At 35.3% G+C, this 14,120-nt stretch overlaps 1 protein-coding gene across 1 annotated transcript in view; it reads left to right on the top strand.

Moving 5' to 3' along the window:
• The window catches only part of spegb (striated muscle enriched protein kinase b), a 125,373-nt gene that overhangs the window by 57,130 nt on the left and 54,123 nt on the right, over positions 1–14,120 (top strand). The window contains 4 exon segments of the mRNA XM_073846352.1: positions 1,516–1,558; positions 4,851–4,885; positions 5,123–5,224; positions 13,217–13,337. Coding sequence (XP_073702453.1) covers positions 1,516–1,558; positions 4,851–4,885; positions 5,123–5,224; positions 13,217–13,337 — 301 coding nt within the window.

Raw genomic sequence — 14,120 nt, 5'->3', positions numbered from 1 at the left:
AATAATCAAAAGCATCTCTAAATAACTGATTTTTATATTAAAAAAAACAAAAACAAATTTATTATTATTTTATTTTTAGTTATTTAACTTTTTTTTTTCAGAAATACTGTGTGTATTTACATTTTTCTGGTAAATTTTTTTTTTTTAATAGCTGGATTCCACAATTCCAGAAATCATCCCTAAATGCATAATATTTACCTAGTGGACATTAAATAGATTGGAAAAAAATGCACTTTTTTTCAATGCAGTTTTTGTTCAGAAAACAAATCTAGTTATCATCACTTATGTAATGCATATACTAATGTTACATAAAGTGGGAAATGTACATTTTCTTTAACACAGTTTCTGCCAAGAAACACATGTAAATAAATGCTAATGGTACTTGTAGCAACTCAAATGTGCGTAGGCTTTGTCAATAGCCGTCTTTATATGTGGACTGACTATAAAATGCATTTCTTGGATTGGCTGTGTTGTTAGTTTTGACTAAACGCAATAGAATAATTCAGATCTTTTGCATAATGCATGCCACTTGTGCGGTGAAGTGGAACAGGGCTTTTCGTCCATTAAGATGCCAAACATGGAGGCTAATGACAAATTAACCGGCATCACATGCACATGAATCCTCCTTTGACCTATGAATTATTCAGATGTTTTAATGTCCTGTAAATGTTTATCTATACAACGCGCAGAAAGCTAAGCTAACGCAAATGAATTCAAATGACTGACTTGTAATTCCTCTAAAAGTTCATCCACTTTTATTCGCCTTTCCCCTTCACCAGCCCAGCAAACCTCCAGGCACAAGTCTCTGAAACGGATGGCCGCCGTCCTTAGCTAATGCGTTTAGGGAGCAGATTCACAGAAGAAGGGTTTGAAATTACTGGTGCCTCAGCCATTAGGGTTTCATTTCTCCCTGTAACTAATGGATTGGGAGTGACAGACAGCCGCTGCCTGATGCGTCTTCGCTGTTGCTTCGGCTTACATTCATCCATTGTGAAAATTGAACACAGGTGGATAGGAAGCTATACTGGGAAGCCGAGAATCGCATTTCCCACTAAACAAGATGAATTTGTTTAGAAATGGACAAAGAAATTACATGCCTTACAGTATGTTGCTTGAGAACTGGGGATAACAGCTTGCAACAAAATAAGATCAACCATTTCGTAGCTGTCATTTAGCAAATGCAGTTAATCCAAGGTGACAAGCGGGTACACCAACGCTTGGATTGGCAAAAGAAACTAGCTCTCTCAGTCTCTAAACGCCCTACATAAGATTTAAAATCTAGGTTAGCAGAGCAAAGATGGACATGTTTTTTGAAGACCGACAAGTGGCACAAGCGTCGGCCATCGCTACATCTTTGTTCTCATTTCTAAAGCGCTCTTGTCAGTCCGCTTTGGGGATATCAGCTGATCTGCTGTTTGGAATGCTTGTTTGTCTTGTTCATTTGAATTGATTATCATACATTTTGAAGCATTCTGTGCAATCACTAACTTATGTCTTCTCTCTTTCTCTTTCTAGAAAACCGGACACTCTAACCGAACGTTTGGGCGGTTCACTCATGGTGTGTTTGGCTTTATAGATAACAGGTTACTACAAGAGAGATTTTACGATAACTCTTCAGTCTGTCAGTCATCTAATGTCTAGTCTTTGTTTAAAACTGAGGATGCATTAATTTCTACAATTGGAAGAGAATACAGCTAATCTTGCAATACCCATTTGCTGGCAGTCATGGGGAAAATGTACAATTGAAGAATTGAAGTCGTGAGTTTGAATTGAACTAGCAACCACAAGAAGTTAAATTCAAAATGTAATTGGAATTACTCAAATTCAATGGTTTTAGAATATGTATTAATATTTTGAATAACTGAGGTCAAAAGTTTACATACACCTTGCTGAATATGCAAAATGTTAATTATTTTGCCAAAATAAGAGTTGTTTTTTATTTAGTACTGACCTGAATAAGATGTTTCACATAAAAGGCATTTACATGTAGTCCACAAGAAAAAAATATAGTTAAATTTATAAAAGGGACCCCGTTCAAAAGTTTACATACACTAGATTCTTAGTACTGTGTTGTTACCTGAATGATACACAGCTGTTTTTTTTTGTTCAGTGCTAGTTGTTCATGAGTCCCTTGTTTGTCCTGAACAGGTTAACAAATTCTTTGGTTTTCCAGCATTGTTATGTATTTGAACCCTTTCCAACAATGACTGTATGAATTTGAGATCCATCTTTTCACACTGAGGACAACTGAGGAACTCATATGCGACCATTTCAGAAGGTTCAAACGCTCACTGATGCTTCAGAAGGAAACACGATGCATTAAGAGCCAGGGGTGTAAACTTTTGAACAGAATGAAGTTGTGTACATTTTTCTTATTTTGCCTAAATATCATATTTTTTTCATTTAGTACTGACCTTCAGAAGCTACAGAAGATACTTACGTTTCCCAAAATAAGTTAAATTTTCCCTGATCTTCAAATTCAAAAAGTTTGAATCCATTGTGTTTCCTTCTAAAGCATCAGTGAGCGTTTGAACCTTATGTAACAGTTGCATATGAGTCCCCCAGTTATCCTCAGTGTGAAAAGATGGATCTCAAAAATGTAGTCATTGCTGGTTCAAATACACAGAAATGCTAAAAAACTAAGAATTTGTGGGACCTGAAGGGTTTTACTGAAGAACAGTGAGCAATTTAACTGTTCAGGACAAACAAGGGACTCATGAACAACTATCACTAAACAAAAAAACAACAACAACAACACACAGCTATGGATCATTCAGGTAACAACACAGTATTAAGAATCAAGCGTATGTAAACTTTTGAACTTGGTCATTTTTATAAATGCAACTATTTTCTCTTGTGGACTATATGTAAACATCTTTTATGTGAAATATCTTATTCAGGTCAATACTAAATAAACAATAACATGCATTTTGTATGATCTCTCTTTTTTTGTAAAATAATTAACATTTTGAAGATTTTTTTATGGGTGGCATATCAAAAACTTACATTTATCAAACTTCAAAGCTTTTAAAACTTTTCTCTCTATAGAACTTTGAACAAGATTTTGGAAAACTTCAAATATGCATTGTATTATTCCATCCTGTTTGTTACCTCAACTCAAAATAGCTTTAGCTGAGTTAAAGTTGTTTATATTTTCTCTGTTTAGCTAGCTCCTTGATATCTGGCCCAGACTGCTTGTTTCAGTATGAAATATGTAAACAGCCATCTCAAGACAGAAAACTGTGCTCGTCTTTAATTACGTTCAGCTGCAACACATGCGACTTGCCAACTTCCAAAATGTGTTTCTAACTTTAAAGTATCACATGAATGTGTGCCAAAACGAAGTCTATACCTCTGTAGCATCTGGAGATTGATGATAAGTCATTAAGATTTAGGATTTCTGTCGCTCGATTCTCTGAGGCAAGTCATCAAGTGTCCCTTTGAGTATGTAATTTTAGTCAATCTCAAAATCAAAGCCCTCCATAACCTCATCAGAGATGCCTAGAAGGCTTGCATCAGAGGTTTGGTTCAGACAAATACGATCTAAATTGTGTGCCCTAAATTGTGCATAATTCCTCCGCTGCTGCACTGCTCCCATTACCTCTGAGAAGCGGGTATTATAAATGACTGCTAATGGGGATATCATTCATATTCATGTCTGATAATTATAAAATAATTTAGCCTGCGTTATATAAATCTTCACATCTCCTTAATGCAGCATCTATGCAATGCATCCTCAGTTTTAAGCACTGACTGTGCATCTTTTTATGAATTGTTAGTGTTTGTGTTCCTATTGTGATTTGTAATAAACCATTGTGTTTTTGATTATCATTTCCTCTGTTATTGAAGATGTCAGTCAGTGTCAGTGTTGCGTCTGTGCATTTGGGTTTGAGAAATCATGCTAGACAGATTTTCTGATGAAGAGGAGCCTAACAATGAATCAATTCACTTTATGTACAAAGGCACTATAATCTCAGCATCAATAATGCAAAAAGCTCAGCAGTGCTTAGCATTGAGGCAATTTATACGAACTGCTGACACTTTTGCACTGATGTGATGAGATTTTAGATGTGGCTCCGTATAAAAGCTCTTTAAATTGAAACTATGCCTTAAATAATTAATTAGACAAGCAGAATTAATGTGGATTACTCTCTTTATGACATTTTAATTCGTGGGAATTCATATTAGTTCCTTTTTTATTGTATATGAACCTCATGGATTAAAATGTCAATAGTTATAGAAATACACGATAGATTATTTTCTGCAGTACCATCTGGATAACTAAATTAGCCTTGATCTCATTTTAAAACGATGGTAATTTCATTCAGATGAACTGGATTAACTATATATTATACATAAATGATTGAAAAATGTGGATTTAAAAGATCAAAATCCATATCCTGTCTGAGATGAGAAATATTTGTTTAACAACATTCGGGAATTTGCTGCTCCTCTTACTAATTTGTACCAGCAAGACGGAGTCCACAGGGTTTGATCTGCAAATAAAAAAAGATCCTGCTTGATTAAAAATGAAATTAAATTTCATTTAATGTGCAAAGAGTTCTTCCCCAACTAACTAAGCCTTTAAGTAAGTCATTTTGCATTTTGATTGGCCTATTTGATCATCCTTACCACTGTTTGTCCAATGGAAGTTCAGGAAAAATTCTTCTAAAGGCAGAAAACAAAGCAAAAGCATAATGTGCAGCACATACTAGTCAACCAGAACCAGTAAACTCTCCAAATGTGTCCATTCAGCAGTTTGTTGCTGTGTTATCTGTTTTCTGGGATGGGATTCGTCTGTATAGTAACGGTGATGTCTTGTCTGCTTCTCTCCTCTGCCACTATGGAAGCGAAGTTTTCCGCTCCTGTCGGAAGCAAAGTTATGGTAATGTTTGCTTTCATCTTTAGGCTCACCACAGTGGTTCGTCCTCTCTTTCACCATCAAGTTCCCATTTCAACACCATTTCTGTTTATTCATTTCACAACCCAAATCCTGCTTTTTAGCACAAATGATACACTTTTCCTCAAGAAAGAAAAAAATGTTTGCTAGTTAGTTTGATGTCTGTTATCATTACAGGTGTTTACTTTTTTAACAACTTAATGTCTTATTTCTTCGTGGTAGACTCTGAGACTACAGAAGACGAAGCCGCTGAACCACAAATACCCCTGGAAGCTAAAGAAGGAGCCAGAGGTTTTCAGGATGAGACCCAACGAGTACCTGCAGGTAAATAGTACTTTTAATATGAACTACTATAGTAGGGATTGTTAGAAAGAGAAAGAGAAATGAACACTTATTATATACTGACTGAAGTCTGAAGTTTACATACACCTTGCAGAATCTCCAAAATTTTAATTATTGGACCAAAATAAGAGGAATCATATAAAATGCACATTATTTTTTATTTAGTTCTGACCTGAATAAGATATTTCACATAAAATATGTTTGCATATAGTCCACAAAAAAAGTAGAATTTATAAAAATGACTCTTTTCAAAAGTTTACATACGCTTGATTCTTAATACCATGTTGTTACCTGAATGATTTTTTTTTTTTAGTGATAGTAGTTCATGCGTCTCTTGTTTGTCCTGAACAGTTAAACTGCCCACTGTTCTTCAGAAAAATCCTTTAGGTCCTACAAATTCTGTGGTTTTTCAGCAGTTTTGTGTATTTGAACCCTTTCCAACAATGACTGTATGATTTTGAGAGCCATCTTTTCACACTGAGGACAACGGAGGGACTCATATGCAACTATTACAGAAGGTTTAAACATTCACTGATGCTTTAGAAGAAAACACAATGCATTAAGAGCTGGGGGTGAAAACTTTTGGAATTTGAAGATCAGGGTAAATTTCACCTATTTTGTCTTCTGGAAAACATGTGACTATCTTTTGTAGCTTCTAAAGGACAGTACTAAATGAAAAAAATATATATTTAGGCAAATAAGAAAAATGTAGGCTACACATCTTCATTTTGTTCAAAAGTTTACACCCCTGGCTTTTAATGCAGCTCCTAATCCAGTATTTTGAGGAGACACTGCCTCTCTTGCCTCCTCAGAGGAAACGCCCCTAATATGTATATGTTTGAACTTTTTATTAATCAAAGAATTCTGAAAAAAAAAAAACATCACAGCATTAACCAGCACAACTGTTGTTAAGATTGATAATAAATGTTTCTTGTGCATCAAATCAGCATATTAAAGGATTATGTGATACTGAAGTCTGGATTAAATCAAAACAGTTATTTTAAATTGTAATAATTTTAACAATGTAACTGTTTTCACTGTATTTTATAGTATTGGTGAGCATAAGAGACTTAACCGACCCCAAAACTTTTAATAGAGCCCTCACCAGTTAAAGGAATAGTTTCCCTAATAAAATGAAAATGCTGCCAAACAGAATCAGAAAAACTTTATTGGACAAGGAGTTTTTCTGGTTTACAGAAACTCATAGCACTTACATTTATTAAATATAAGACAGATTGCGGGAATAAACATCAAGATTGAGTAAATGGAAACATTAAGTCTGTGCGTTAGGTGTTTCAACAGTGTAACTATATTTATTATGTAATGTACTTTTTTATTGGATAATGCCCAATATAATATTGAACCGTAAAAAGAAATGGACCATATAGTAGTGGTTGTTAACAGTTATAGATGGATATGGGAACTTCTTATTCCTGAATGTTCTGGTGCCCAGTGGTCTGTACTGAAGTACAAAAACATTATGTCCTGGTTGTGTGGGTTTCATGATTTAGTTTTCTTGCCCTTTTCCTCACTCTGAAGGTGTAAGGAAGGAGGGCCGGGTGCGCATATGTCATTACAAACCCGTAGGCTGTTATTTTGTTTTGTGACGCACAACATTTTTTTTTTTCATACAGTGGCAGTTCATAGCAACCAAAAATTCCAAGTCTGCTGTGATAGTTTATGCGAGGAACAGAAATAAAGTTTGTTTTCTGATATTTTTCCACCTTCATTGATAATCTTCCCCTTCACTGACGCTCTGAAATCTAATCTGCATTTGCGTTTAGATTTAAAAACGGCACATTGACCAAACAGAACATTGTTTCTCATCTTTGAACATGACGAGCCAGTGAACATGACCTTTTAAGTGAATAATGAGCTACATTTCAGTCTGATCCTTGCGCAAAGCTATCGAATGGCTTACAAAGACTTGGAATTTAGTGGATGAGTCAAATGAACTATTTTTATAGCTCCTTTGGGGATTTTTATTAGTTTATTTTTGGTTCTTTTAACATGCTTGGTCACAGCTGTCAATGTAAGGAATTGCATACAGCATATGGGTTTGGAACGACATGAGGATGAGTAAATAATGACAGTCTTAATGTTTCGTGTTGATATTGGTTATTCTGTTTAAGAAAGTGTTTCTTCAAAATTTGCATTAGTTGACATTGAAGTGACTTAAATCACACATTCTGCTTATTTTGGATGTTTACACAGCTGTTCACTCAGATAAATCAAACATTATGCTAAATCTCTAAGCATTTCTTATCGCAGATCTGATAAGACAGGTGCTCAGAAGAGTACAAATAAAGAGATATCAGCAAACACATTAAAAACAAGCCACAAATCAAATATATACAAGCATTTGTAGGTATTCCGATGTAAAATACATATGCTTTTTTTTAAATTACAGTTCGATCTAATTGTTTCCTTATTTCTTCAATTCATTTTTCTTTATCTATACATTTTAGGTCCAATTGTTTTTTTTTTAAATAAAATTAAAGACAGTAAAAATATATCTTTGATCATTAGAATGAAACAGGCTGGTATTATAACATTTTTGCGTTTGTTTGCATAAATTAAATACTAAAGTAATCTTGTTCATATTAATGTAAAGTGCATACATGCATTTTTGTGCGTTTTGTACAGTCTCTTCTGCTTACAAGCCTGCATATATTTGATCCAAAATACAGCAAAAACGGTAACATTTTGAAATATTTTTACTATTTAAAATCTGTTTTCTTTTTGAATATATTTAAAAATTTAATTTATTTCTGATTAAAACTAAATTTCAGTATCATTACTTCAGTCTTCAGTGTAACATGATCTTTCAGAAATCATTCTAATATGCTCATTTGCTATTTAAGAAACTTTTATTATTTATATTATTATTATCAATATTTAAAACAGTTGAGTACATTTTTTCAGGATTTTTTGAAGAATAGAAAGATCCAAAAATCAGCATTTATCCGAAATAAAAAGCTTGTAATATTATACTATATAATTCAAAAGCTTGTAGTCAGTTTAATTTTAGAAATTATAGAAATTAATATTTGTATTTAGCAAGGATGTTTTATATTGATCAAAAGTAATGATAAAGACATTTATACTGTTACAAGAGAATTCTGTTTCAGATAAATGCCGTTCTTCTGAGCTGTTTATTCACCAAAGAAACCTGAAAAAAGTCTACTTAGCTCTTTGGCTTCTTAGCTCTTTTAATAATAATAATAAATGTTTTTTGAGAAGCAAATCAGAATTTTAGAATTATTTCTGAAGGATCACTTGACTGGAGTAATGATGCTAAAAATTCTGCTTTGAAATCACAGAAAAAAAATTCGATTTTAAAATATATTATAATATATTATAGTTATTTTAAAAAGTAAAAATAGTTCAGAATGTTACTGTTTTAGCTGTACTTTAGATCAAATAAATGCAAACTTGGTGAGCAGAAGAGACGTCTTTAAAAAACACTCAAAATCTTACTGTTCAAAAACTTTTGATAGTGTATATGCATTTTTTTTAAGAAATTTGATTTACAGTTAAATCCCTTTTCTTTATTTGTCTATTTATTTTAGGTATAATTTAGGGCTGTCAATCGATTAAAATTTTTAATCGCGATTAATCGCATGGTTGTCTTGAGTTAACTCGCGATTAATCGCACATTTTTATCTGTTCTAAATGTACCTTAAATTAACACTTTTTAAAGTTTTTAATACTCTAATCAACATTGGCATGGATGCTTTAAGCAAATATGTGCTTATTATCAGTGAAACCATACTTGACTAGACTAACTTGTTTCAAATGTCATAGATGTTTTTCAAATAACTTGTTCATGTCTATTAGACACATGAAAAAAAGAACATAGAAACACCAGGTTCCCATTACTTCTCTTTCTTTGCACTGAGCAATTTACTTACACAAGCCTGTTTACATTATTTGCAGGACAGGGCAGCTCACTTCTTCTGAACATGCAAAATCTACGTTTATTATTACATTTGTTTGCCTCTAGGTGCCCACATACTGTCATTTGATGCAGCCAAGTTCTCAACAAAACTGTTTCCATTGTTTTGATGTAATATTTCTGTTATCAGACAACCAAAGTAATATGAAATAATAACTGAAAAAAAATCCTGAATTATGATCATGATTCAATCACTGAAAAGAATCATTTACCGGCATCTGGACATAAGTCACTATTCCCTGCATTATTATCGTTGTTTTTAACTTCCTGTTTGAATGCCTTCAGGATCCTTTGACTTTTTAGGTGTTTAGCCATTTAAAGTTATGTGATCCCAAAAACCTGCTTCTTTTATGTTTTAATGTATTGTTTTGGTTATAATGTACTGATTGGAGAGCCTGGTCTCATGCAAATGCGCACTAGCACGACTTTCTGTTTCTATTTGGCGTGCTATTAACAAGCTGAAATTAACTTTGGCGTACATATGATATGCAATTATGCATGTGTTTGACGTGCATTTAATACGCCGTTTTCGCGTGCATACTCGTATGTGGCTTTACGCATCAACCCCACAGCAACAATCCTAACGTAGCCCGACTCCGCTTGCATTCATTAAATATGGCAGAAGTGCCGGTGTACGCAAAAGGATAAAATACAGAAGTACCTGCGTACCGGCCCACTTCAAGCACTGGAATGAACATAACATCTGTTTTAACCGAAAGCGCTGCTCCACTGCCGCTCGCTGAACAGAGCAGACGCAGATATGAAGAGAGGGAGGTGCGCGCGCATTCATTGGGAGACCTCACGCACGTTCAGCAAAACCGAAGAGCCTCAGAAACTATATTGGGTTTGTCCAATTATGTGTTTATGTATTGTTGCTAGACACTTTTCGCTAGGTTGGCAGCACTGCATCCATTTCTTTAACTATGGGCTAGGTAGTGGGTCAAACAGAAATGCGCGCTGCGTTAATCGCGCGTTAATAAAATTAGTGCCGTTAAAATGAATTTGCGTTAACCCGCGATTAACGCGTTAATTTTGACAGCCCTAGTATAATTACAATGTTAGTAATATTAAAATGGTCATAATTCACCTTTTCAGTAGCATTCTCCACGCTCTCTTTGACCATTAGAATTAAATAGATGTATTATAAAATGTTTTTGCATTTTTATTCACATCCACAGGTTATGTAAAGTGCATACCTGCATTTTTGTGCATTATATGTTTATTGACTTTCCAAATGCATAAAATTGTGTGCTTTTTAAGTATGAAAACCTATGAATAATAATGAGATCACGCTGCATGTGTATCATGTGATTTGAGGTGTTACACACAACTATTCTTGGTTGGAGGCTGGACGTGGTTGTTTTTGCATGTGAGCATTTTTTTGGATAATGGATATGAATATAGATTACTTTAAACAGAGGAAAAGCATGGATGTGTTTACAAAGACCCAAATCTGAGGCCTATTCTCTTTATTTAGTCCCTGTGTGGAATCTAGGCAATTGAACTCTCACTTGTCAGTATGTATTATGACAAAACCCGTCCCGTTATCCCTTGGGGAATGTGGTTGGGAGTGTATTTGAGACACTTACAGATGGGTGAACAATATTTCCATTTCTTTCATCACCACAAGAGAGAACTAAGAAATATAAGAGAGGGATAGAGTGATATTTATTTGATGTGCGATTTCAGTTTAGAAATGAGAAGTGTGAGAACAGCATGGCCTGTATATAAATATCCATTTTTGATCCCAGCGTCTAACGTTGAAATTCATTTATCTTGTGTACAACGCAGCTTTCAACAAAGATAGATTTTGGAGGAGTGCACCACAAGCAACGAAGCTTGAATTGCACACTAAATTGCTTGTTTGTCATTAGCGCTGTTATGAATGATGTCTTCACAGGGCATAGCATACAGTTATAAGATCCAAAGCCTTTCTACGAGATGAAAGTCAACAATTTCAGCAACAAAGAGATACCGGAGGAATAAATGTGTCAGGATTTGGTGGAGCGTATGATTTCCATCGTGGCATAAGTGATTGATTTGATCTGTTACGGTGGGCGTAGAGGGGTGGGCGGAGGCGCATTGTCATTGATTTTGATGGATGCTTCCTGACTGCAGTCTAATCCATTCAGTCACTGTGAATCGCTCCGGCTCTAAAGGCATCAGCTGGGACTTTGCTTGAACGCAGCTTGCGGCTGAATAGCATCACCTGGGCTTTATTCTTCACACCTCTGAATGCATGCTCATGTAATCCACTTACATTATCCACTAGTACTAGGCATAACAGTATTTCATTCTTGTAAGAATTTAAAGGGATTATATGTCTGTTTCTTTTTTCTTTTCTTTTTTTCATCCACTATAAATTTAAAGGGGTCATAAATATTTATTTGTTGAGATCTATCATTCTGTTGTTCTATCATTCCATCAATTGTTCTAAAATATTATCTATATATCGTTCTATCTATCGTTCTATCTATCTATCTGTCATTCTATCATTGTATTGGTCTGTCTATCATTTTACTGTATCTATCTGTCTATCTGTCGTTCTATCTATCTGTCGTACTATCATTGTATCGGTCTGTCTATCATTTTATCTATCTGTCTATCATTCTATCCATCCGTCTATCCATCTATCTATCTATCTGTCGTTCTAACTATCTGTCGTTCTAACTATCTGTCGTTCTATCTATCTATCTATCTATCCATCTATCCATCTATCCATCTAGCTATCGTTCTAGCTATCTATCTGTTTGTCTTTCTGTCATTGTATCGGTCTGTCTATCATTTTATCGGTCTGTTTATCGTTCTATCGATCGTTCTATCGATCTGTCTATTGTTCTGTTGCTCTATTATTCTATTTGTCTGTCGTTCTGTCTGTCTATCGATCTATTGTTCTATCATTCTATCTATTGTTCTATCGTTCTGTTTATCTGTATCCTTCTATCATTCTATCTATCTATTGTTCTGTCTGTCTGTTTATCTATCGTTATATTGTTCTATCATTCTATCTATTATTCTGTCACTCTAACTGTCTATCTATCTATTGGTCTATCAGTCTGTCTGTCTGTCTATCTATCTATTGGTCTATCAGTCTGTCTGTCTATCTATCTGTCTATCTATCTATTGGTCTGTCTGTCTGTCTGTCTATCTGTCTATCTATCTATTGGTCTGTCTGTCTGTCTGTCTGTCTGTCTGTCTGTCTGTCTGTCTATCTATTGGTCTGTCTGTCTGTCTGTCTGTCTGTCTGTCTGTCTGTCTGTCTGTCTGTCTGTCTATTGGTCTGTCTGTCTATCTATCTATTGGTCTATCTGTCTGTCTGTCTGTCTGTCTATTTGTCTGTCTGTCTATCTATCTATTGGTCTATCAGTCTGTCTGTCTGTCTGTCTGTCTGTCTATTGGTCTATCAGTCTGTCTGTCTGTCTGTCTGTCTGTCTGTCTATCTATCTATTGTTCTATCTATCGTTATCTTTCTTTCTTTCATTTTCTTTCTATGTCATTCTATTGTTTTATTGTTCTATATAACGTTCTATATATTGTTCTATCCATCTGTCATTCTATCTATCCATATCTGTTGTTCTATTGTTCTATTTAGCATGTGAAAAGAGAGAGCGGTTGCACATGAGCTATAAGTTTGCTGTCTCAAATCTAATATAGATTTAAATGGTTCCATTGAGTTTTCAAAAATGTCAAAACTTTAAAATGATTTATTTTTGCAGTTTAATTTCTATAAATAAGAGTTATAGTGTGTTTTATAGTGTGTTTTAAAGTACAATGAACAAAATTGTACCTACAAAGATCAAAAAGCATTTTATTTCTCATTATATGATCTGTTTACTAAGTTTTTAGGCGCTTTTTAAAGTTGAAAGAAAAAGAAAATGTTAGGACAGTTGTTTGTGTTTTTTTTTTTTTTTGATGATGATTTGGATGAATACGCCCATAAGTTGTGAACCCAGGTAGTCGAGCATCCTGCCTAAAATTTAATTCGCTCTATTTGTTCTCGTTTCGCTCTCCCGCAGGTGAGAGAATGATGGATGTCGCCCCAGATGCGAGCGATCGCTGGGCCGCCGGTGAGACCACAGTGTTGGAGAAAGAAGCTCTAGCCCTGGGATCAAGAGCTCCGGGGCCGCAGTCAGCCAGGCAAGCCAACAGCCGGGAGCCGACGGGCACCCAGATCAGGCACCTAGGGGTCGAGCCTCTGATTCGAGCATCACGCGCCAATCTGTCCCGACCGGTTTGGGGGTCCGAGGAAAGTGTGTCTTTAGCTAGCGATTACTATGGTAGCACGTTCAGTCTTTATAGAGGAAGGACTTTTTCTGTACCCCTGTAAGTAAACCTTCCCAAGCTAAAATAAACCGCAATCAGCCACAGCCCACAATAAGCAGACCAAAACACAGATAAATATATATTAAACGATCCCTCATCAATAGATAAACAATCACAGCCCCATCACAGAGTCACAAGAGACCCTTGCTCTAACATCCCCTGTAAGTGCTAAGGATGGGAGGGGGCTGAGAACAAGACCCAGGCTGTAATTCTTCGTCTCTCTCGCTATTTGAGCCACGCGTTGTGGTGGCCCCACGAGGCAGCTTACATCACCACAGGAATGACAGAAGATACAGTGAGTGGGCTCTCTGTGTTTGGATGAGGTTCAGCTCAGCCCACAGAGTGTAGATCTGTGCAAGCTGCCAAAAGCCTTACAGTTTTACGTGACTCATTCGCAAGTGGCAGTGCAGCGAAAGTTGTTTTTTGTAATATACATGGATTATTTCATTTTTGGAGAGCTGCATCGAAATGACACTGAAGAACTTCAGTCGATGCTCATATTAATTTCACATTGTCATAGATATAACTTTTACGCTATGTCAGTCTAAGTAATGCGATTTCATGCTTGCGTCATTTTTGCTGTGGCGGTGACATTGT

This window comes from Garra rufa, chromosome 8 (assembly GCF_049309525.1).
Source record: "Garra rufa chromosome 8, GarRuf1.0, whole genome shotgun sequence".
Taxonomy (NCBI): domain Eukaryota; kingdom Metazoa; phylum Chordata; class Actinopteri; order Cypriniformes; family Cyprinidae; genus Garra; species Garra rufa.
Note: the sequence above shows the minus strand (reverse complement) of the source record. Positions and strands in the feature narration are given on the sequence as shown.